The 26,274-nt window shown below is 41.3% G+C and overlaps 1 protein-coding gene across 2 annotated transcripts in view; it reads right to left on the minus strand.

The window, feature by feature from the left end:
- Nucleotides 1-26,274, minus strand: part of CCDC88C (coiled-coil and HOOK domain protein 88C) — an 87,857-nt gene that overhangs the window by 38,225 nt on the left and 23,358 nt on the right. For both annotated transcript variants that reach the window (XM_085225510.1, XM_085225508.1), the window contains exons 4-10: nucleotides 14,781-14,850; nucleotides 8,403-8,461; nucleotides 6,721-6,804; nucleotides 5,278-5,418; nucleotides 4,336-4,520; nucleotides 3,679-3,760; nucleotides 3,107-3,265 (exon numbers count right to left, since the gene is read on the minus strand). In XM_085225510.1, coding sequence (XP_085081636.1) covers nucleotides 3,107-3,265; nucleotides 3,679-3,760; nucleotides 4,336-4,520; nucleotides 5,278-5,418; nucleotides 6,721-6,804; nucleotides 8,403-8,461; nucleotides 14,781-14,850 — 780 coding nt within the window. The remainder of the gene's footprint in view (nucleotides 1-3,106; nucleotides 3,266-3,678; nucleotides 3,761-4,335; nucleotides 4,521-5,277; nucleotides 5,419-6,720; nucleotides 6,805-8,402; nucleotides 8,462-14,780; nucleotides 14,851-26,274) is intronic.

The raw sequence follows: 26,274 nt of genomic DNA on the forward strand, positions 1-26,274 counted from the left end.
TAATGCTTCCATCAGAAATAAGGGTTTTTCTTTCCTTATGAGTTTAGTTTTAAACTGAGCTTAATTTTAAGTCAGCAGAAATAATAGCTGGCCGTGGCTTTGTTTGGTTATTTTTGAAAATACACTGAATTTAGCAGGCAAGAGATTCAAATTAAATCACGATAGTTTAATATCCACCACACATAATCCTGCTTTTGTAACTACACTTCTGAAACAAACAAACCACTGCGTTCTGATCGTGCATCACTGTGCCCTGAAGTAGCTGTAAGAATGGCACGGTGCACTCATATGGTTACAATTTAGTCTGGGGGTAAGCGGTTGCACAATCAGGGTGTGTTGGTACCCAGAGACATTTTCAGAAACTAAAGTAGCAATCAGATTGTTTAAAACTAGAAAATTTGTATGACATCCAGACCTAGTTACTAAACAGAGTTCAAACTCCTCCCTTCTACAGTTCGCAAATTGCCCCTACTGAGCCATGATACAGCTAACATCTGACAATCACTGCTTTAATAAGCTATATGAAAACATAAGAGATACTTTTGCATTTTTAAAATGTTCACAGAAATTCCTCCCACCATCTTGTGTGGAAACGTAACTGCAACAAGAAGGAATTACAGCAGGCAAGGCAGACTCCCTGGCCTCTGAGAATTATTTCATCTCCTGGAGCCGCACCAGGTTCAATTGAGACAAATGCTGGAGGGAAGCTTTATGCTGAAGAGAAGCACTTCCTTGGAGGAAGTCCTGTATTATGCCCACCCCTCTAAATTCACACTGAGGACTTCACTAAGCTGCCCCTGAAGGAAGGTGTCTAGAACACATTCATCTCCATGTTCCTTGGAAGATGGTCAAATTAGAACGCTTTTTCAGTGTAACTTTGTCAAGAAATATAGAGAAGGAAACCAATGAACATTCTTATATGTGTTAGGTTTACATACAGAAAAGACAGACTTGCTTCTTTAGCACTGCTGCAATAGCTCCTTAAATCTCTTCCTGCTGCCACAGCTGATTTATATCACATGCTTTCAGAAAATGCTTACAGGCTTGCTAACTCCTAAAGCTTGTCACAGTGTCATACACAGACTACCTTTCATATTCTTTGCACAAACTACCAAAGGTGTACAAGAACAACGTGAAGGAAAAAATTTTCAAACACCTCCTTAGTAGCTTTCTGCACTGACACACAAAGCTGAAAACACTTTCTTCTCATTTACTGATTTTGACACTGCTTATTGGCAACCTCCAGAAAGCCCTTAAGGTACCATAGAAATGTGGCTTACACTGCACTTCATGCATCTACTCGTTGCTGAGCCTCTGTGAAATTAGTTTGGGTCCTAAGTCTTGGAGCTCAGGAAGCCAATCACACCAGTAAATGCCACAAGATGAATCAGCACTGTACAGTCTAGTGGTTAAAAACATGGACATTCCTGCACAAATCTTACAACCCGTAACACTGAGACTAACAGTTTTTGAAGAAGCAGGAGGAATCTGAGCAGACACTGAACTCAATCCCAGCCTTTAGTCCTTTACTTGGATGGGTGCAGGACTTGATACACTAACATAAAACTTCATGGACTGAGGAGAGTTGGATACTGGCTGCTAAGAACAGCCTTTGTGTTACTCCATGATGATAAAAAAAGACAGAAGAATGCCTTGTGGAATCCCCTGAATGTATCAGCATGAAACCAATGAGTTTGTCTGATGCTACCACTGCACAAGTCTGCCATTTAATGCTGTGCCAAGGTTTGATCAATAATGGAAAGCAGTGGTAAGAATGTGAAACATTCTGGCTATTCTAGACCAAAGAGCAGCCTGCAGACAGCTGTGCAATCCCACCACATATTAGAAAAGCTCAGCCTCTAGGACAGCAACAACTTTTGCCATAGGCCACACTGCTCCCCAAAATTAGAAAAGTGTCACATTGACAGGAAATACACTTTGTCCCATCTACTACTGTACCTCAGGGAGGTACCTTTAAGATCCAACACTCATCTCCAACATTCAAAACATTCATCAAAAACTGACAGAGTAGAAAAGGGGGGCTAATAAAGATAAACAAAATTGGCACTGAAGCAGAGGTCTCTTTGCTGCATGACAGCAAGATTAGCATGCAAACAGTGAAACAAGACTGCTGGCTCCTGGACAAGCAAGGAACCTGAGAGCTCCAGAAAAGAAACTGCCACAAAACTAAAAACTGTCTCCTCCTAGCTCAGGTAAAAACTTGGAGCAGGAGGTAGAAGCTAAGCAACTCCAGTGCACAGACAAAAGTTTGTGTGAGGTTAATGCATGACTGATTTGCCAGCTTGACGTAGGAAGGCAGAGAAGCAATTTCATAATCTCTACTACAAACTGAGAATTCCTGAGAGAGGAGGCAGGCTTTTGTTGGCTGTTACTACATTTCATTTCAAATTCATCTTTGTGAATTTGTTCGTAAGAATCAGCAGCTAGCTGACATCTTTGATGGGAAAAAAAAACCCACAAAAAACCAACTGCTTAAAGAAGTAGGGTTTAATGAGCTGAAATAACACGTGTTCTCATCCTAGCAAATGAGAGCTTCAACACTCTTGTGTCTCAGACCTGGGATTTTATCTAGCAATAGTGAGGTGGTCAACTACAGAACCTCAGTATGTTTAGCAAGTCCAGATATTTATTTGACTTTGGCAGACATGCTACATACACAAATTATTGAGAATTTAGGTAAGAAGAGCTCAGAGCACTGAAAGGAAGGAAAATAAGAGCAACTTGACCTAAATTTAGATTGCTCACAGCATGCTGACTCTATTTGTCCAGATGATATCCAAGGTCCTTTCAACTTAAATTATTTAGTAACTGCAGGATGGGCATAGCTGCACGTAACTAAGATGAATAACTGTAATTATTATGGGAACAAAGGTATACGTTTCTCATTGACATGCTCTACTCAAGGCACTAGGAAAGCTCCAGATTTTCTCCTTCTACTACAAACAATAGTTGAAAAAGGCATGTTAAAGAATCTCCAGTTGCTCTCATGTTTTGCTACAGTCAGCTCAATTACAAATGACACATGAAGTGGTATTACCACAAAAGCCAAACATTAAGGATTACTCAACACTTCATTTTCACTTACCTCCATGCGAGCTTTGTAAAAATCCACATCATGAAGTTTCTCTTTGCACCGAACAAGTTCCATCTCAAGTCTCTCCACACGGTTTGCCTTTTCTCTCAGTGAGTCCAACTCATCTCTATATGCTCGGGCAGAACGAGCATCTGAGGCCAGGTGGATATTCTAACAGATAAGAGGGATAATCAGGGAGAAAAACCTAAGTAAAAACATATTGAAAGTATGTCCTTTAAGACTTTCTTTTTCTCAACAGTAGGCAAATTACATTCTCTCAGTGCAAGAGTAAGACAATTCTCCTACTAACCAGTAAATTTTCTACAAGATTAAGAGGTATAACAGCCTATCAGGACTCACATTTGCAATGCCTGACACTACATAAGCTTCAGGCATTACTGGACAATTTGCAAACTGTACATACGAAACTGTTCTCACCAGTTAAGCAAAAAGTGTCAGTATGCCACACTCATAACTGTCCCAAAGCTTGCTGGAGTAGCTTGAATTCTTTATTGAAAATATAGAATGGTATTTTTTAGCTTCAGAATAAAAGAGGTATTTCCAGTGAAATGACCCCACCTTACCTCTTGTTTTATTTTTTGCAGCTCTAGGGTGAGCTGCTCAACTTCATGTTTAGAATCCACAAGCTGCTCGGACTTCTCTTCCCTGAAAAACGATTAGAAAAAACTTAGATCCTTCAGGAAAAAAAAAAAACACACCTTTTTTGATCCTGCTGAGAAACCAGAATGACAAAGAGAAGTCCTCCAGCATACTCTGAAAATTGAGTTTTCTTTCTGGTATGACAATTGCAGAAAAGTAAAGTGTATTTTCTTGTGATATCACATACATAACAGATGTGAAATTATAACTTCATTTCTTTTATATTATCTCTGTTTACATTTCATTGGCACTGCCATCACTGTAGCTAGCTTTGCTCTGGACTTCCCACCAATAATTAGAAGTGCAGCTAGTTACTGGCATTTTAGAGAGAGGAAGAAAGAGATGACAGATGAAAACAAAAAGCAGCTATCACTCTGTGTTTAGAGATCAATTAAAAAAAAAAGGATGATGGAACATTCATTCCAGCTTTCTACTACTACAAATAAACATTGTGAACGACATGATTTCATGAGAGCCCTGATGAAAGTCAATATGCTGAAGCTGACAGGCAACTGCACTTTCAGGATACAGAAGATTTAATACACAAGCCTGCCTAGAAGCACAAGACACTGGTGACTTACAGCTCCTGCCGAACTCTTCTCAGTTTAGCCTTTGTGTCTGCCAGCTCAACTGCAAGGTGCTGCTTGTCCTCATTAGAAAGAGGGTTGGCTGGGTTTGGAGAAGAATCTGGACTTGATGCCTTCAGAGGATTTGGTGGTTGCTGAGACTGTAGATAGTCCCTCTCTTGAGTGAGATCTACAATCATCTGGAAATACAGAGAAGCACGTAGAGTCACAAGATAAATAGAAATAATTACACATTGTTTTTCAAACATCTATAAAAATGATGAATAAATGTAGAGAATTATTAAGTTATCGTTCTATAAAATTCAACTGAGAGTGAAGTGGAAAGTTCAGACAAAGGAGAGCAAACTCCACCATCAGCTCATACCACTAAAACATTTCCCTTCCAATGACAAAACAGCCAGTTTTTTTCTGGAGAACTCATATAAACTGTAACTATTAATAGTTTTAACTAACACAATCACAAAGTCAAATGCATGACAGAAAATTAACAGGTAAAAAGAAGGGGAGAAGCCCCCTGCAGAGATCTGAAGTGAGATGAACTGATAAGTCAGCAACAGGAAGGCCTGGTTTCACATAGGGAAAAAAGCAAAAGACACTGGAACCCACCACAGTAAACCCACCATGACTCTGGAGAGTCAGGCAAGCAATCATTCTTTATTTTAAGAGCTAAGCAGACATGCAGAGACAAAAATCAAGACAAAGTCACAACTGCAAATATTTTGATATCTTTACTGCATGCACATCTCTTACCAATCATTTCATCACACTTCAGTGTTTATGTGAGAATGGAAAAGACAAAATCTTCTTACAGGTTTTCTGACATGTAGAAGAAAGGCGTAGAAGAAACAGAAACCCAGGGCCCAAAAAAAATACGAGAAGGAACTGAGTCCTTAACTGGTGTTCCACATGAGCACTATACAAGAGAAGTCACTGTACCTCTGTGCACTCATCTCTCTCATCAATGAGCCTCTTGAGGTGAAACACCATATTCCTGGAGAGAGACTCCAGTTCTTCTGGGGCCATGTCTGGGAGCTCCAGCCACTGCAAGTCGAAGACATTCTCCTGGTTGTGAGTCACCTAGGAACAAGGGAAAAAAGGTAGTCTTTCCACTGGCTGACTTGTAAATGTGTTTGCGTCATATGCTGTATCCCCTAGCTTCTTCTACTGATGTACTAAGAAACAGACCACATGTCACCTACAGCATGTAGAAAATAGCACAGACATTGAGTAGCTAAACTGTAACACTACTCAGCAATTACTGGTATTTACATTTTTTAAAAATTATTATGGCTGATGATTTTTTAAATGATTGGATACATGCAAGCACAATTCTGTTGATGATATGCTAGAAATTGTCTTAATTCAAGCAATGAACTGATCACTACAGGAATAAGAAGGAATTGCTAAGACTGATAAGCCCTGTTTTCAATGAACTCGCAATCTGAGCTAATAAAGCTGAAAAGATCTGACTTTATTAGAAATCTCTCTGGCTATTGCTGCCAGCATTTCTTTTCACTGATACCCTACCCAGTCATATTTACTCTAATTCTGATTTTGCAGAAACATCATGCAAGTGAAAAGATTCTCAAGCTCAGTTAAACAATATTTCTGCTTTTGAAGTGCTTATTTAATCTTTTTTCTTCCTCCTCCAAGTGTTAATGAAGAAGATCCTGTCTTAGTCTTCCTCAACTGGTTCTCAGTTCCACAACTTAAATCTCAGTGCACCCTGCTTTTTGCACTTGCACCCGCAGACACCAGACTTCACCCAATGCCCCTTTCCCAGTGAGGCACACCCAACAGAGGGCATTTGTTCTGAGCTTCTCTTTGGATCTCCAAAGCAAGTTTGTTCATAACAGTCACACGTAGCCCTTCCTTTTATAGAAACCTTAGAAGACCAAGAATATTCTTGTCATTGGATCATGCTTCTCTTTAAAATCAAAGTACATGTCCAATTTCAACTGCAGAGAACAACTTTCAAGACAGATTTAGGAGCCCAGTGACCAAAGCACACTGCTGGGGAGCCTATGTCTCACCTGCCACAGGACTAAGGAACTGTGTCTATGTCATTACAGCAAAGGGGACTCCAGCCACACACACTTTTTGAAATATTTTACACACATATCCTTACAAGATTATCATCCATATACTCTGAAAGCAGCAAGACATTTGCCACTGTAACTTTCTAACATAACGATATTATAAGGAATGCCTACAATTTTAACTGTATAACATTTTTACAACCACATATTCAGAGAATGATCATTTCTTCCTCTCAAGTTTATAAATCTACTATGAAATTTGAAGTTCCAAGTTTGAAAACACTGATATATTGAGTCAAGAAAAGGACAGAAAGTCAAAACAGCAAATATTGAGTCCCACCTCCTGAATGTGTGACACAATCGCAGCTTGGGTTTCAATATCCAGCTGTTTTATTCTTTCAATAAACTCTTCTTTTCTTTCACACTGTTTAAAAAAAAAAAAAAAAGGGAAACTCCTAAAACTTACTACAGCGTTTTTCATCCGAAAAAAAATATATATACATATGCATCAGCAAATTGCTAACTACAAGATTTTCAAGATCTACACTTAAATATGCTAGAAAATATAGCACTTCACTCCTACATATGGAGCGAGAACTGAATTATGCTGTAAATTATTTAAGTCTTTTACAGCTCATGCAAGCAAGGCTAAGTTAAGTGGCAGGGTTTGCACTTTAAAAACAAGAGGTGAGGCAACAGCCAGAGGAAATCATCACAGCTTCACTAATGGAGTCACACAAACATAAAGCAGGTGGGTACAAGACCTACGTTTACATTGCATCATTTAACCTGTCTGTTTCTCTGCTTGCATTATGTGTGGCTTTGGCAGTGAAATAAGATGCATCCCTTAGATACTACTTTCAAATCAATGACTGACTTTGCTTATTGAACAAAATCAGCATGTGCTTGAAATAAAAAAAAAGGATGGAAAACATTCTAGATAAAAATGAGTGACAATTCAGACAAACAGGTTTTAGTAAACCTTTTACTAAAGGTTTTTAAGGAGTCGGACATCTGTCACCAATGTATCAACAACCGTACATTAACGTGGTAATGCACAGTTGTTACAGGAAGACAAAAGAGAGAAGTTAAATATTAAGGGTTTCTTTAAACTGTCTTTTCTGCCACTTACAGTGGCCCTCTAGGATTTGCCTCTGAGTCTGACGATTCATTTCACTGGGAAGGGCCCCAGTATTATAAATGGGTACTGAGGATGCACAACAGCTAGCCATCTCAGACCTTTATTCTTTGTGTTGCAATGCAGCACAGAGATAAAGTTCAGAGCAGCCACACGAAGACAGCATTACCCTGACATAATTGACTTGACATAGCTGAGCAGAGTAAGTGTCCTAAGGCATGACAAAAACATTAGAGACCTACAAACAAGGTCAATTATAAGTAAAGGCCAGCCTGCAACACCCCTATTGTTTACCATCATGGATGTTTGGTGGGCAGAACACTGAGTGCTTTATCTGGTAACTGTCATTTATTTCTGGGGAGTTTCCCACACATACTGCCCGTTCAGTTATTTTAACAAACACCACATAAAAAATCCCCACATGAATATACAAAGTAGCTATTCATTTTGGATTTTATAAATGTATTTAATCAAATGATAAATAAAATCAGGCTTTGTTAAACAAATGTTTAGACTTCACTTATTTATTTACTTTGTACCAAATATAAAAAATATATATATAATAGTGCACAAATAAGAAAATAAACCAACAACAATCGTGATACCAAGCGCACTACTCAAAGCTTTTTCTTGCACTCTAACAAGAGTACATATTCTACGGCTGATTTAAGCACTAGTAACAAATTGTGGCACACAGTGTCTCCTTTCCCCATGCTCACTTCTCTCCTACAATAATTTCATTCATCTAATATCAAAGATTTACTTTGCAAGCTATCCTGAGCTAGACATTTGTTCATGTAGCAATGATCTTCATGTGGATTTTCTCAGTCCAGAAATAACAACAGATTCATTAAAATATTTTTCAAGTCTTTAATGAGGTTCACCTGAACAGCACATCCCAGAACCAACAACAGCAGCTTCTTAATTTCTTCCATACTTTTACCTAGAGAGGAAAAAATGGAATTAGTACATACGTGTAACGTAAATTAAGTACCTCTTGAGTTATCATATCCAAAAAAACTCCTTTGAACAAGTGCCTGTTCATGTGTTATACTGTTTCCACACTTTCCACGTAACAATACAGTTCTTACAGACTTCCTCACCTACATTTACTGAGGTTTTGTACTAATTAATGACGTAGATTTATTTTATTTTTTTTTTCCATTTTCGCCAATGCTTGTCCCTCGTTCTGTGATTACCAAGAGTTGAAAGCAAGAATAAAGCAAGACACACCCTGGATAGGATCAAAGGATGGTTACACTCACAGGACAAACTTGTCCTAAATTCTGCACCTGTAAAGTAGTTGCTGCTCAGCACAATTGTTACAGAAAAACCTAATGCCATCCTATGTAAACAAATAGTCTCTTTAACAGAGAGATGCATCAGCAGCTAGTTCTTCCACTGTTCACATTGTGAAGGGCAAGCCCTACGTGCTAGGAGGGGTAGCACCAAGTGCTGTTCAGTGTTCACACTGGGGGAGAAGGAAAGAAACAGACCTTGTACACTACCTCATCCCCATACAACTGCTTCCCGACACACAGCATGCAACTGCATGATAAACATTCCCACCTCATACCCTGCTTTACTTGAGTGTTCCACTGCTCCCATCACAGAGCAGAGCTGATCACCACCACATCCCTCCAGCAACATACCACAGGCTGTGCAGAGCAGGGCAAGGCAGCTGGAACAATGCCCATGTGCAGCCCCATAGAGGCACGCTGACCTACATCACCGTGGGGCTGCTTGCAGCCCGGGAGCCTCACAATGTGGCATGCAGGCAGCTTCCGAAATAATCTGCTTGCAGCTTTCCGTTTGAAAAGGAAATGCCCTCAGCAGTCTTCCGATTGTTAAACAATTTTTCAGCAGTTTTTAATGGATGCCAATTCTTAAAATGTTTCAAGTGATCTACACAAATTATCAGCACACAAATCAATGCCAGAATTCTCCAAACTCAAGTCCCACATTATTATCACTAAGACATTACAGACAGAACTCTTCTGCAGACAGACGTAAATAAAACATGCTAGTTCTCATTTTACCTTGTAAATATGATATTGTTTATTTTCCTGTAGAATATTCAAAACCTGTTTTTGAAAAGCATACAACCTCCCCTCCTATCTAGCAGCATACCTGGCTTGCTCCCTTCTGAAAACTCACCATTTAATATCCTGACATTTCATGTGAAAATCTGCTTGTTCTGTACAATTCTTAATAACACAACATTCAATGTAGTCAGTATCACAAAAAACCAAACCACTGACCAACAACAAAAGCTCTGCCACACTGTGAGCAGTTCTCACATGGTCACTACTAGCCCAAGGAGATACCAACGTTGGTTAGAACACATTTTCTTTTTCCCAAATTACAGTTCCAGCACTTGATTTAGTTCCGTATCTGTTTTAAAGCAAAGCCAGACCAGGGATTAAAGGCACAGCATGCCTGTGGAACAGTACAGAAAGCAGCTCTGTGAAGGACAGCAAGGGAAACCCGCACCTTCTTCTTCTCCCTAATTCCTTGTGCTATGCTCTGTGCACCACAGCTGTCCTGCAGTTGAACCTGCTGGCTTGGAGTTCCTCAGGTCAGAAAACACCACAATCACTTTCCAGCAGCGAGTGCACCTGCACTATCCTAAAGACATGGGAGTTACTGAAGCCAAAGTGCACTCTGCACCCAAGGCAGCAGGCTTTGTTTTTCTCCCCAGACAACAGATGTGCATCAGTGATACTGCCTGATCCCGTAAGGTGCAATACTTTCAGCTGTTACTGCAGGGTAACTTAACGAGGTCAGCCCTGTTCTGGCCTTGCCTGGAAATACCACTCAGAAGCTTCACTCCCACCTGAGCTCTGTCACCAGTAGGACAAACTGGGGGGCACACTGCTTAGGCGGGGAAGGTCTAGCCGGAGTTATAGAAAACAGCAAGAAATTAAAAGATTTGAGGTAAGAAGAAGTTTATTAAACTGCTGCTGCTTCAAAGCTAACATTTGGCAGCTTTATTAGCTGAGCTTACCAAGAATACCCTCCTACAACTCAGGACATGAACGCTTAGGTCTGGGGCAGAACTCTTGGCAGACAGGTTGCCACAAGATGAAGCGAATGGACTGGATTCAAATTAGCATTTAAACAGAAAGGTGCTAGTAAAAAAATCTGGGGCATTTGCACCCTATTGAGAATTCCAGGGCAGCAGCACTCAGGCCATGTATTTGTGCCTGTGACGGAGCCAACACCTGGAGGATGCACAGAGACCATCTGCTCTGACATCCAGTTGGCCGGGAGGGGGAATCCCAACCACCACCTGCAGGCCAGGATCTGTCCTGGCTCACAGGAGACAGACAGATGGCACAGCCCAGGGACAAGGCAGCAAAGGGATTAGGGGGCACAACAAAAGGGGAGGATGGAGGTACAGGGATGGTACAGAAGACTAACAAATATAAGAGAGGGAGTAGGAGGGAATGACATAAGAGAGAATGAGCCCAAGTATGGGGGATTTTGAGCTTATGCAGCTTCTCTATGTATTTTTCTTTAGTTTTCCTCCAGCAGAAGAGAGGGAATGCTGGTTTGTGTAGTGCCACAGGCAGCATGCAGTGGGGCTGTGAGAGACTGGGAAGTGGTGAGCACACCAGCGCCGTTTTTCCCAGCTGTAGCTACATCCTGAATGAGAAAAACCCGACTTCTAAATTTACACTATTGAGGCTGTGTTTTGTTATTAACTTTACATTTTATGAACCTCGGTGTCTCTGGTGGATTGTGAAACAAAACAAGGAAGGAAACTAGGCATGAAAAAGGACACCAGTGGGAGCATGTGTCTTTTAGGATTTTAATGAAAAACAGTTTCTATAGATATTTACCAGCAGGGGTAAATCTGGGGTTTGCTCATTCATAAACTTTCCAGCTAAACTGAAATGGGAATCTAAACAGCAAAGTTTTTGTTTGTTTTGAAGAGACAGAAACAGGCCTACCACAACAGGCACACTAGACCAATTTCCAGACTTATTCTGAGAAAACTTCAAGTCCCCTCTTCTCCAGCCCCTAAGGAATTATGACTGATGATTTTCATATTGAACACAGAGGACTGGTGATGCAGTACCAGATTTTTCTGAAAAGCCTGCTTAAGAAAATCCTTAGAGGGAGACAAAAACAGATGAAGTTTAATGGCAGTAGCTGACCACTGCATAGTGCATTGAAGAGAGGCCTGTAATGTCAGCTACCTCATTCTGCAAGTCTGGAAAAGCTTTCTAAACCCTTTAAGTAAACTTTAAGTAAACTTTCAAGTTTCTTTTCAGTTCCTTATATTCTAGAAAACAATCAAGGACACCATCTTTTCACAAACTATTTTTGCAACTTTTATGCCTGTGGCCAAACAAACTGAAGAAGATAAGCCTGCCATGGCCTGCACCAAAATGATTTAGAGGATGTGAAAGCTTATGAAGTTCCTGAATCCAGAAGACACATACCATGTTCCGTGAAAGAGCTCAACTCCTACAGCATTTTTAGTAGTAGCTCTGTGTTCTCAACAGTCTTATGTTCCAAGTGCAGCTTGTAGAAGCCCTCAGTAGTCCCAAATGTTGAGTGCCAAATGGAAGCTAAACAGCAAGAACACCATTCTCAGCTTCAAAGCTGCTCAGTTTATGATTTAAAAAATGTAACAGCACATGTGGCTGCATTTTAGAAGGACAAAGTACAATCTGTAAATTACGCTGTTAAAAAAAAAAAAATACAAGGACTTGTTTCAAAGAAGAAGTCACTGCACTTGTTAAAGAGAGAATCACACAGAAGGATCTAACTGACTAACAGTTAAGATCTAACTAACAGATGTCTGGCCTGGGACGTATAGAGTTAATACAGTCAGGAGGAGCCTTCCCAGCTCAAGCAGCACATAGCAACACATTATTTATTCCAGGAATGCGATCACGGGATCAATTTCTCTTCCTCTGGTTAAGGAAGGGGGAGTCTTTCACTCAGATACCTTTCCTACAGGGCACAGAGAACAAGAACTGAGATGTGACCACTGCCTCCAAGATCCACCCTCCCCTTCTGACCACCTGCACCTCAGCCTCCAGCTCCAGGAGCTCCACAGGCCTTGGCCCAGCACTACCTCTGCAAATGTCTGCCCCAGAGCCCTCATCCTCCCTCCCAGTCTCTGTCCTGGACTGGGCCACTAATACAGGGAGAGGGGTTACTCCTCTGCTACTGCCATTTTTAAACAACTGCCTCCAATAATTAATGTCTGTCATCTCTTCTCCCCATACTGCTGTCATGCCCAGCCTCCTCACTCCTCTGTCAGCTTTCCCTGGGGCTTCTCAGTATTCATGCCAAAAGCACCATTTCCCATGCTGATGGCTGCTTTGTCCTCATGTCTTTTATTCAATCTCTAACCCTCCTTTAGCTCTCCCACTGACAGAGAATATCTCATTTCACTTTCCTTTCCTCTCCTGTGTCGCTGCCCTCTTCTCATTTTCTCCGCAAAACATTCAGCAACACAGGCATCAATCCAGCAGCTACCTGGCCATGGTTCACCTGAGCTGCGCTCAGCTTTTTTGTGAATTCTCTTCTTTTGGTTGTGGTAACTTCTCCTCACTGCTGCACTTTTCTAGGTTTCCCATCAGCCTTCAGCCAGTCTCCAGTTCTGAAACCTCCCTACTTTTCTATTTCTTCAGCACATCCTACCTTAGATTCTGTCCTCAAAAAGCTCCAGCTGGTTCTCAAAAGCAGTATTAAATATAACCAAACAATAACTTCATGTTTTTTCTATGCAAACATCTTATTATTTTCAGCCATCTAGTTGTCACATTCTCTATCTTCTCTCACGTTTTTTTTGAATTACATCAATAATAAGTAAGTAAAAAGACAAAATAAATTTAAAAATGACAATAAGAATACCAGATTTCAAAGATCTTAAAGTGAAGCAGATGTCTGTTTGCACTTAAAAGGAGCTAGACAATATCTTTCCCATGTGTCGTATCAGCTGATTTCTTCAAAGACTACCTTAAGGTACTGAAAAGCACCAAGTGGCGGGAAGCTATACATAAGCACATGACAGCTTTCAAGTGTGCAGCTTCCCCAGAAACCAACGCTGCAGTTATTGCATTATGAGCCTCCTACCACCTGTCACTCAGCAACAGCCACAACAAGAAGCCAACCAGCCTTTCCCACTGACATGGCCAGCAGAAAGCTCGCCTTGTTGGCGCAAACATCTTTGTCAGGTTTTGTCCACTGTCCATATGACTGAAAACAGCAACAGCTCTTAAATCCTTTTCTTCTTCAGCCATAAGGTTAGCCTGTAAAGAAGAACTAAGTCTGGCAGACTGGCACTGCAGACTTTACAGTGACTGCTGAAGAAGTGGATACCCTCAAGCTTGATTTTACTGCAGAAGTGTCAAGGCTATGAGTTTCTGTAACACAGTATTAATAAATTAATATTCTTTCCTGATATAACCCCTTTGTGTATGTACATACACTATGGCTGCCAAAGCCAACAAAATAAAATCTTCTGCCAAGATTTCTGCCATTTGTTTGTACTGGAGATGCTGGTTACCACGTCATTCCCCATCACTGCAGACAGGGTTCATTCTGTTTTCCTTCTTTGGTAAAAAAAAAAAAAATAAATTCACTGTCCTTGGCACCAGCATGGTGCTACAGCAGAATGGGCACGTAAAAAAAATAAATTAACTACAAAAAGGAACAAAACCTCTTACTTCAGAAATATAGTTCCAATGAGAAGTCAAACTAATTTTGCTCTGAAAGTCTGCCTTTTGTCCCACCAAAAACAGGTGATTCTGGACATGAGCTAATTAGCTTCCAATCATTTTTGATGGAGTACCTCTTGTGACAGATGCCCATGCCTCGATAAAGTGGCTGGACAGATGCTTTTGTCCTTGCCATTCTCTTCCTACTTTTTTTCTGAGATGCCATACATATACTTTTCTCCATCCTTACACACTTTACTTCCTACACTTCAGTTCCACTTCACACTTCAGGGCTCCTTTGCAAAACTTTCCTGGTGTGCACATATTGTCACAGCTGAACTGATTATACAGGAACACAGGACAGAAAACCAGGAGGAGAAACAAATTTCACAGGGCAGACTGCTGCAGCAACAAAATAAGGGACATGACTTACAAGCAAGCAGCTGCTTTGGCAAGAACTCACAAATACAAATTTATATATGTATGACAGTAAGACATATCAGATATTGTATGTGTACATTCAGCTAAATAAAGTATTCATTCAGCATGGGGTGAGGAAGAATCCAACAAGCTACTCACCAGAAAGAGGATCTTTGCCAATCATTAAAACATTTGGTAAATTCATTACAATCAGCTGCTGGAGGACCTCCTAAACAAAAGACAACAACAAGCAAAGGTCAGTGTGAAGAAATCCCAATCAATCATTCCACAAAGAATATAGAGTTCCATCGATTACAAAGCCTTTAACATCCTGCTAGTTCAGAAGTCACAAGAGGAAGCCCCACTTGACAGACAAATCAATATTTGAAGATGGCATCAGGTTGCACAGCTAACATACACTGATCACCTCTTTGAACAACGGCCAATAGAGAAGTTGGAGAGTCCTGTGGTACTAACCAAAATAACTGCCATGCCAGGCACACCTTCCCATCACGCCTTTACCCCAGGCATGACCTGCATTCATTTGATGTTTGACATACAGCTGCTGCTGTGTTCCAGGATGTACAAATGCAATGGTCTATCAAAGGGACCAAAGCCAGCCTGTGAAGTTTATGTAATTTGAATAATTGGACAAATCATTCCATAGGTCTGAAATTCTAAAGATGGGCAAAGAAGTAGGCGTGAGGGAAAAGCTACTGAATAGACAAGCTTGAAACCCACTTGCTCAAAGCAGTGCTACTTCTAGATTTGTTTGCATTGTTTTTAGCAAAAAAGAAATTGTTTAATTATGTTGTGGGGTAGACAAGGGAATGGAGATGTATTGTTTGGTCAGAAACACTTAAACATCAGCTGCCTGAAGTTACTCTGAAATGACAGACAGGCTTACTGAGGAAAGGCTACAAGCTCCAGGGCAGGCAAATATCAAAAGGTGGACAAATATACTGCAGAGAGGACTCTGAATGGTAATGTGTTCGGCCATGCACTCAAGTCATTTTCTGTAACATACAGTGCACAGGAATATGGTTCCAAGCTTCACTCTGCAGCGACTAATGCTCATTTGTGGTGATGTGAACAAAACATTATGCCTGCAAGTATTTGTTTCACGTGAAAAGCTAGGGAGGAAAGTGACTGTGTGATGAAAGTGCTGTGCTGGGATTCAGGAAACAAAGGTTCCACATAGGGCTCTACCCAGTGTTTGGCAGGTGCCCCTTCCCAGCTTGTCTCCACGCCCCAGGCTGCCCTGCAGCCATGGGAAGGGCTCACGCTTTAATTCTGGTGAAGCATTCAGCACCAGAGGAAAAAACACTGCAGTTGGGCATGGAGGGCAGTCACACATTTCCTAAAACAATCAGCTATTCACTGAAACACTTCCTCTCCAAGTTACTGGATTGTTATTTCACTGCTTTCAGAGTTACCATGCGATGAAAAATTAAACCTGATTTTAAGAGGAAATATCCCACTGAGCCTGAAGTATCTGATAAGCAATCATAGTGGATATTGAATTAAAAATTTGAGTCATCACATATTTCATTTCTTCCCCTCCAATTCATGCTCAGAACACACTCCTCAGTAGTAACAATCTAGATAAAGCAGAAATATTTCATGGCACAGCTTTTTTGGTGCTGTTTTTGGTGCTGTTAAAAAGGCAAGCTCCACAGATCTTAATACAACGGGAAGTTTGGCTAATGCAAGCCAGGTATTTGCTGAGTTGTTGGCCAAATGCATTTTATAGTTTGTGGAGTTGAGACATATTAAACAAAAGTTCGTTTGCACCTGTTAGCAAAACAGCTGCAAACCGTATTGCTTTTAACACCACACGGCTGGACTGCACCGTCTGCTATGACAATAGTGTGGCACTGAGGCTTTAAACAAATTCAAAATTTGCATATGCCAAAGTATTGGGCTTTAACCAGTGATTTCCATGGCAAAAAAAAAAAAAAAGAATTTTGTTTCCAGTCACCCAGTGCATAGAGTGGCACTGAGGCAGGAATGCATTAAGAATTCGCGTTGTCTTTGTGTAATCATCAGCTCGCCAGCTACTTACCCCAAGCCACAAAAGGCACCACAGCTAACCTTTCTGCTGTACTATTCCCATGCCTCCCCGCACACTCACTGTGCATGTACCACCCAGCACAGCCATGAGCACACACCCACAAGTGCCCAAACTCTGTGTCTGGCTGGGCCTGGAGCCACTGAGAGCACTGGGATGGGATCTGGAGCTGTGCAGTGATTGCATGGCTCAGAATGAAAAGTTTCAGTTGTAAGAGGCGGTACTTTGGCCTGTTTATTTTTAAAATACACTACACATAATTATCTCTTGTTTGAAACACCTCCACTTGAGATTATTATTTGTGATTATAATGTCACTATGTCCTGCGATAGCTACTGTGTAGCTCATCAGTGGATCTCAACGCTGCATAAAGGAAGGTCAATGCATTTCTTATTCTAGGATGGAAATGTCTTCCTCATCTGCAGTAACTCACACAGCCACTGAACTCGGCCAGCCTCTGTGCTGCAGTCAGCAGTGTGTTGAACACAAACACGCACAATGATACTATTCAATGGGTTATAAGAGGAGTCGAGACACCAAAAATCTAACACTTGCAACAGTTCAGAATTAACCTCAGACCTGAAACGACCCTACAGGTGGAGCACAGGCTCCTACACTGGCCACTGGGTTAACCTGGGCACACAGCTGGAGTCCAGTGAGCAAAATAAACAGGAGATAAAAACATTATATCCCCCCTGGGGCAAGCAGCACTGCATTACATAAGGGATGCTGCTCCACAAGGAATGCAGCAGAACTGAGGCATAAAAGAGAGGCAAGGATGATCCACGTTTGCTCTCTCTTGGGTGGGTGCATGGCTAGGAGCAGGCAGGGGCTGGTGTAGAGCAGAGCGAGGCTTTCAAACGCTTCCAGTTGCACACAAAATCCCACAGTACTCCAGGGAGCAACTACAAAATCAAGAATCCTAATTTTTCCTGAGAGACCATTTAAATATTTTTACAGCACCAGTAAAGCTTGATTAAAGCAGTAAAACTTACAGCAATAACACATGGTAACAATTTCCCTAATTATTAAAACAATTAGGATTTGAGTTGTCAGCTTCACACTAGGGCCATGAACCAACTCCATGATCAGTTTGAATGCTGACTGCATGTCAGCATCAGCTCTCTCACACTGCTGTATGTTTACTTTTTTTTTAATTATTATTTGTACTGCTGCTAATGAGATTTCCATGACACAACGTTGATAACAGCAGTCTTATTTAAGGAATCCCATTCAAAACAGATCTCTATCGGGCCCCAGTGCAGCTCCTGTAGGTGTCTACATTTCTCCTCTCCCAAAGAGGATATTTTGAACTTGAAACTTGTCCAAGGCCTCAGCTTCTTTGTCAGCAGTGGTGGCTGCAAGAGCGGATGCCTCTGGTTAAGTCACTGCTTACCATCACAAAACACAAGCACTGACAGCCAAGTCTCACATCACTTGAGCCAGATCCCCAAACCCAGTGGATAGAACCCATGAAGGTTCCTGCACGCAGCAGTGCATGACTCCATTCTGGAGGAGTGCCTCCCTGGCAGAGGTGGAGGTGCCTGGTCAGTGTTTGCTCTCAGCTGTGCGGAGGTGTGAAGCTGAGCTGATGGAGACAACCTGCAGCCCTGAGCAACACAGGGACACTGCCAGGGGCACAGATCTGCTGAGAGCAGCTGGGCACTCCAGGCAGGCACCCCAAGGATTTGAGGATACTTTCAATCTACCTAAAAGTCATGAGGTTAGACATAAATAAATGTAGTGCTCTCAGAAGTAGCCTTCTGGCATCTAAGCCAGTGCACACCAAGAGCTTCAAATTTACAGTCGCTTTGTTAAGAAGGGAGCTTAAGAAAAACAAGAATAATAATGCCAAAATTCCCCTACATTGATTCCATCAGTCAAAGGCTTTAGGAGAAATTAAGACACATATGAGATTGCGGATAAAATCCTAAGCACTGAGTTAAGCCCTCAGGCTTATAAAAGCATGAACAAACACAGACAGAGGGAATGTGGTTGCTGCACTCAGAGCTCCCAATTTGTATCTGGAGTGCTGGGGCATGTTTTACTTGCGCTTTTTTATCTTTCTAAGATCACACATGCAGGATGTTTGCTGTTTGCTGACCGCCTTGGGTCATCAGAGGAGACACAGTGGCAGCTCTAGCTCTCAAATCACCGTGGTCATATATTAACACTTTGTTTACATGTAACAGGGTAAACGGGCCCCTTATATTTCTGCAGGAACAAAGCCTCCTGGGCCCATACTACACATGCTTCAGTACACATTTGCTCCTTAAAAATTTGCATCTAACAGCATGGAATAACACAGTCTTGAGGTATCCGTTTTGGCTGCATTCTTAAATGCCAACAAGAGCGTGCCAATTGCTCCAGCAAAGAACATAGTGTCAAGATAGGAGTAAGTGAAACTGTCCTTTCCACAGCTACCGGACCAAGCAAACAAGCTTTACACAAACACTTCCCTGCACCACACAGCATTAATGTGAAGCAACTACTGGCTTCTCATGTGGAATTAAATTAACCTCTGCTTGAATCCTGAACAAGAAGGGAGTAGCAAATAAATTATGTAAGAAGAACAGCAGCCGACTGGCCATTGTAATTCAACACTCAAGCCAAGCCATTCCATTTAAGTATATTGCTTGGCTATAAAATGCTAATTGCCCAGCTAACTGGGAGCCAAATGGTGCTCTCCTGCTTGAAAATGCCCATGAGGAAAAACCATCATCAGCTTTATTTATACCACTAAGAGCGAATGTTCCCTGGACAGAGAAACAGACTTACACTCCAACTGAGCTCAGACCCCTGAGCGGAAAAGCTCAGTAGAGTCCTACCTATGCAGTGTTATCAACATCCTTCTCCAGTACCCTCAGTACACATCTGATCTTCAAGGCATCACCCCAAGCAGGACCCTACACACGTGGATGAATTCCCCATTGGCCACTTGGGGCCTGGCAGCAAGTTAGGGCACTAGTGGAAACATGGCTGGGCTGGCACCTCCTGTGCAGCATGCTCCAAGCTTGGGATGGCTGGACTCAAGTTTTTCTAGAAACAGTACTCTTAATAGAGAGCACTCGAGCAAATGAGTACATTTTAATATTGAAATTTATTTTAAGGAATAAATTCAGACCTGTGGGGTTTCCAGCTTTGTATTCGTGTAATAAAGTAAACAAGCTACTTTGCAGCCTACAACAAGGAGGTTAAGAAAAAAGGAATGTTTAACAACCAACGCAGACAAACATTACTATTTTGCTGTACTCATCCAAGAAGTTAGTTATCGATGGCGTGAGGAAAACCATTTACAAGATTCTGTAGACTGTACCCAGGATCCCACAGAAGATGAGACAAGATGAAACAAGTTGTTTCAGTGATGGCAAGGAAGCGAAACACAAGCAGATCTTTTATTGAGATGCTCTCCATGTGCACCTTACCATGCGAGCACACCTGATGACAGAGTGACTCAGTACTCACTGTTTCTCTGCCAACATGTGACATACACCACAAAATTTGATTAAAAATCTTGCTCATCGCTGCAACAATTGTATTCATCAAGTGACAGACTAGAAGATTAGCTGTCTTAAAAGAGATTTTTTTTTTTTTTTTTCCTGAAAACCAGCAAACTACAAAGCAAGCTTCTAAAGATCCTTCAAGTGGAAATCCAAAAGCTGCTAAAATAACTGTTGCCTCATCTGCTGAAAGTAATCAGTTCTGACAGTCATGGGCTGGGATCTCAGTGGGAGGGGATGTGAAGGAATTATACCTAGCCTGAACCGTCCCCAGCAAGTGAGGGCTGTGGGTAGCTAACCAAATGATAGAAATATACTGAACAGAGGAATGAGACCAAGTTCTATTAAAAAAACAACAAAATACACAAAACAAATGCAATATGGACAGCACACAGATCCAGAAACAATCAACCACCCAATTCTTAGATCAAGGACTGTCATGGCTCAGGTTTTGGTGCTTGTATTAGTGTAGCACAGAGGTACCAGCACAAAGTAAGACCTCCTGCACTGCAAGCTGTACCAGCACACAGAGCTCATCACAAGCCTGCAAGGCATCAATAGGCCAATGAGAAAACAGTAGCCAGCAAGGTAGGAAAAAAAGGAAAATAAAATTCCATGGTTATAATGTGATCCATTGTGCACTCTCACAGTTTATTGACTTGTTACATCACCCACACCAGAGTGACACAGAACAAAATCACACAGCAGAGAGTAAGGCAAGCCATGATAAATGCATCTGCTTCAAGATCAAACTGTTTATGATGCACTTTTTTGTGGTTATTGCATACATCCCATAACAAAAGTTCTGTGTGTACTTAAATAAAAGCTACTCTATGTAAAAAAAAAAAAATAAAAAAATTCAGGATGCTAGTTTTCCTTCAGGCCTACTGGAATGAACGACAAAGAAGCTGCCCCACCCCCACACCCCAGTTATGGGGGAAACAATATTTTCTTAAACTCAGTACAAAAATATACATTCTAATACACAAAGCAAAACTTTGAGCAGCTACCTAGCAGCAGAATTCCCAGTCTGGTCCGACTGACCCCAAGATAAATTACTCATTTCAGTACAGCAGTTCTACTGTTGTGCCTATCAGCATTATTGATTTGACCAGAGAAGAGAAAATTCAATTGCAACACAGTGTCCCCCGGCTTCTATTGCCAGCAGCACTTCTAATTTACCTACTTGAGGAAAATGAAAAGCTTATTGATTTATCCTCAACTACTCTCTCCAAATCAAGTGCAAGTGGGTTCAGATGTTCATAATGGTGTTCAGACAAATTACTCCCAACTTGTATTTTATTCCACCCTCGAGTTGTCCTGGAGTGGTTTATGCAGTAACACGGAATAAAGAATGTGTTGTGTTCAAGGCCTGTCACTCGACATTACTAATATAACCAGCTAAAATACAATCCATCTGTTCAACACGCTTCCAGCTAATCTGTGGTGGTCTCTAAGGACCGCAATAATTTGGCCTAACACACATTACAAAGACACATCACAGACCATCAGAACAGACTTGAAGCACTTCCGAATTCTCTGAAATTCAGCACACCAAGCACAATGACTTACATTAAAAGGAAAGCAGTTTTCCCAAGCACAGTCTGAACAAATTTTGCTGGGATAATGAAGCCAAAAATATTCACATTTGAATCTAAAACTGAGCAAGTGTTTTTTACAGCTTTTAACGCTGACACCTAATACTAAGTTAGGTTAGCCATGCAGAGCTCATGAGGATAAGCTCTGCTACACTCTCCTTGTTCACTGAAATGAAAAAAATTACAATACTAAAATGGAGTGTGCCATCAAGAAACACCAACCCAAAGGACTGCTATGAAAGTTTGATGCAAGACAATTTCTACCACTTCTCTTATTGCAAATATATCTAAGTCCTGCATTTTTCAGTGAGTTTACAAGGAAGGGATGCATCAAACACCTAACTGGGCACATGACATTAGCTCTCATAAAACACATCGAATCTGTTAATAACATTTCTACTTCACAAAGAAAAACAAAACAAAAAAACAAACACAAAAATGATTAACTTGAGGCAAGCACATTGCAAGTTTGAGGTTTACTTAGAGGTTCAGAGCTAGAGATCTGCATTATACTTTCAATGCTGCAATACGAGAAAAAGCACCAAGAAGTCCAAAGCAGCAGCTGATCACTGCATCATTATTTTAAAGCAGAAGAATTCACATTCAGTATCCTTGCACATGGTAGAGGTGAAAAGGCACAGTAAATTTCATGCACGGCTTGCACAATGTAACTGGAGCATTCTGTGAAAGAAAATATTCTCACGTCCACTGAGTCAACTGCCAGCTCTACCACCAGGACAACGGCAAATAAAACGGAAAAGGGCAGAGTGAAGACACAGGAACCTGCTCCAAGAGGAGCTCTGGGCCCCTCCTCACACCTCTGCTGGATCTTCTGCGCTTAAAATCAAGTCCAGAGCACCATGTGCCCTTTGGAGGGAAGAGCTACCTATGAGGAACAAATACACTCGTGTGCTGTAGACATGGGCTATTCAGAGAGTCTCCTGCCAAACTAAGTTGCATCTCAGCAAGAGCCAGGAACACGCACTGCAGCAGCCTGGCTGTGCTGCCAGCAGAGAAGATTTAGCCATTCATCTTCCACACAAAATTAAATCACCTTCAAAGTTGTATTCCACATATGTGCAAGACAGAAAAACATTAGAAATTAACATCAAAAACTCACTAAACCACAACAATTCCACAGTTGAAGTAACAGTTAACATCACTGAGCAACAAAGAACTGCGCAACAGCAGAGCAGAGGGATGTTCAGACTGAAGGAAAAAAAATAGCTGATCAAAAGAAAAAAAAAAAAAAGAAAGGTGAAAGTCACCTTCAACAGCTGCCACAATTTCACAGAACCACAGATCACTTGAGTTGACCTTACAGGTCACCTAGTCCAACTCCCTTGCAATGCATAGGGACACCCACAGCTAGATCAGGTTGCTCAGAGCTCCAACCAGCCTGACCTCGAATGCCTCCAAGGATGGGGCACAATTATCTCTCTGGGCAACTCATTTCAGTGCTTCATTACTGTTACCATTTAAAAAAAAAAAAAAACAACAAACTTTGCCTCATATCCACTTCAAATATCTCTGTTTTAGTTTGAAACCATATTCCTAATCTCTGCTTGTTTGGTAGTTGCTTGTTATTCTAGTCACACAGGTCCTCATGGATATGAAAGTCTCCCATTGTGAAGCTAAATACGAACAGATCAGAAAAACTGAAGCCTGCTCTGAAGAACGTGAAATATGAATTTCCCAGACAAGCAAAATGAGGCAGAAAGAATTTCAGCAGCTACAAAAAACTGAGATGCAGAGGATGTGTGCAGCGGTTTGAATGCAATTTCAAGGGAAATCTATGGTAAAACAGACAACTGCTTCCAGAAACACACTAGCTGATCACAGGACTAGACCACTCTGCTTCTTTGGGAATTCAACCATAACAAAAAACAAACAAAACAAAAATAGATTAAGCAGACAAACATCAAGATTTTTCATGTGATTGCATTAAAAATTAAAAAAACTAGAATAATCCCAAACCGGCTGCCTTAACACAGCTGAATGCTGCATGTTAAAAATCACACTTCCTAAGCTTTCCAGTAGCTGCTGCAAGAAAAATAAAGAAATAATGCACATTCTGCCTGTGCAGACACAAGCTGCTTCTGAGGGGGCTTAGGCCTGGCATATCATATCAAAGACAGAATTACACTGACACATTAACCTGTCAAGTGTGGCTGTGCGTGTATGTCCAGCTGCAAGCCAGTGGGTCTGTAACTTAGGCTCACCCACTACAGAAGAGGAAACAGCCAATGCTCAAAGTGTCCCTTGTGTGGGGCCGTTAGGTTTAGTTCACTTACTAGTGGTAACCCAGCCTGTGCATTCAAACACATGATTATGTGTTCTGCTAACACCCTCAAGAGAAGTCTTGCCAGTCCTTAGCCGCGCTCTCTAGGTATCTGAAGAAACTGATTAGCCCCAGCTAATACAATCTGTGCAATCTACTGTGAATTGTGCAGATAACTCATAACAGTTATTACCTAGCTCTGCAGACTCTGCTCTTTTTACTTCCCCACCAGCCTCACACCAGGCCTCCAAATAAGGTGCTCTTTCACAACAGGACTAGCACACAGCTCAGGCTATACTAAGCAGAAAATGTGTTTCTTTCTGATGGAGAAAAACAAAGTTACTCCTACGACTTAAATTTCTGGCCTCACTTTTGACTTACCAGTAATTGCTGGTGGCCATGGCACACCAAATGCATGCAATGCTCTATGAATACCTGTGATACCATGAGAAAATGTGAAGGGTGTGGACACGTTTTAGAAGGTACTGTCTTTTTGCCATCTGTCATATAAGCAGCAGTACGACTACATTACTATTAACATCCAGGGAAGATTAACTTCTGCTCCCATTAGGCCAGTCTTAAGGCTGCTGACTGCTGAGTCTCCCATATCAACAAAACACAATTTCCTCTCAAGCTGTGATGCTAGGATTTTCCTGAAAAAACAAGCTCATACAACAGCATCCGTAACGGAAAGGAAACAGGACTTTCAAGACTTCGCACTTACTGAGACAAAGCTTAAACACAATCAAAACATTTCAAAAAACAAATAACTCCTAAACACAGCACAAAAGCCAAGTTACAAACAGAAAAAAACACAACAGAGCAGGTCAAAATTTTATGTGTAGTACCAAAACCCTTTTGTATTACAGTCATTTTTCAGTTATCCTCCTTAATCTTCAGAGTCCCTTAACGCCACATCAAGGTGGCATGCATGCGTGTTTCTACGCAATTCCCAAGCTCTCTCATATGCAGAGCCCTTACTTAAATCAGCAGAGCTCAGGTTTACTCTTTAAGCAACATAATCAACAGAAACACAAGACGATGGATCGAGTGACTGGTGGAGGGCAAGCGCAAGATCACAACAGAAGTGCAGCCCTGATGGGCTGCTAGTGAAAGAAAAGGGGGGGGAAGGTAAGCCCCTGAAAGAATACTTCAGGCAAAAGTGACTCAAGCCCCAGGCTGTGGACAGCAGGATCTACCTTCGAGCACACTGGAGCTACGTTATAGTGTAAGAGTTACTGGAAAATTAAGGCACAGATTACACAAAGGTTTAATTGCAGTGGATCTGAGCCTAGCAGTATTCACAGTGTGCTGAAGCTCCTTGGTAGTCCAGAGAAAGTACAGCTTCTAGAGGCAGCCTCAGATGAAATTCTAAGGGGCACTAAATTCAGGGAGATAAGCACAAGCAGAATTTTGTCAGCGCAGAGCAGGTTTACACCCTTCACCTCAGTGAAGCACAAAACTTCTTTGGCAAAAAAGATTCATCTGTAATAGAGAAATGAGTAACACTGGGTCCATTCTGAACTCCAAAATATTGACCATGTTAAGTGGTTGAGTAAGGATTCTTTTGTTCTGGTTTACAAACAGCTTTTCACATAACTTAATAAAATTGCTCTGCATCATTGTTTAAATACACTTCAGCAAAGGCATTGAGTTACTTGGACAAACCTGTTTTTTGCTGAGAGCATCGTGAATTGGTTGAGTGATGAATGGCTGCTCAGAAACTGGAGCTCTATGGGAATTACTGCAACCACTCACCAGAAGAAATGCCACAGTAAAACAACTTGCACTCTTCAAGCTACAGTAAGAGTTAATACTTTGGAGACGGGCATATTAAGTAATAGCTTGACTTCTCAGTGCACAGAAAACATTCAGGTGGTGCTAGTTTTAAAGGAAGAAAGCAGATGCTTACAGTCTGCTGAACATAAAGAAAATCCAGTAATTATAGTGTGGTACCTGAACGCAGACCCAGACGCGCTGGCACCTTAGTAGCACCAGCTCAATTCACCATTCCTCTAAATCTCAGCACAAGCAGTAGCCACTCACTATCTCCACAGCAGTAAGATGCATGGTAAATGCAGGGTCCTACAATCAGGCACTGAAGTCTGAACTTGTGACCTTCAAGCTAAGAACATTCTATTGATAGTGTAAATATGCAGATGTGCTGGGTCTACGAAATTTACCACTGAAGATTAATGCACAA

Source organism: Meleagris gallopavo, chromosome 5 (genome assembly GCF_905368555.1).
Source record: "Meleagris gallopavo chromosome 5, MGAL_WU_HG_1.1, whole genome shotgun sequence".
Classification (NCBI taxonomy): domain Eukaryota; kingdom Metazoa; phylum Chordata; class Aves; order Galliformes; family Phasianidae; genus Meleagris; species Meleagris gallopavo.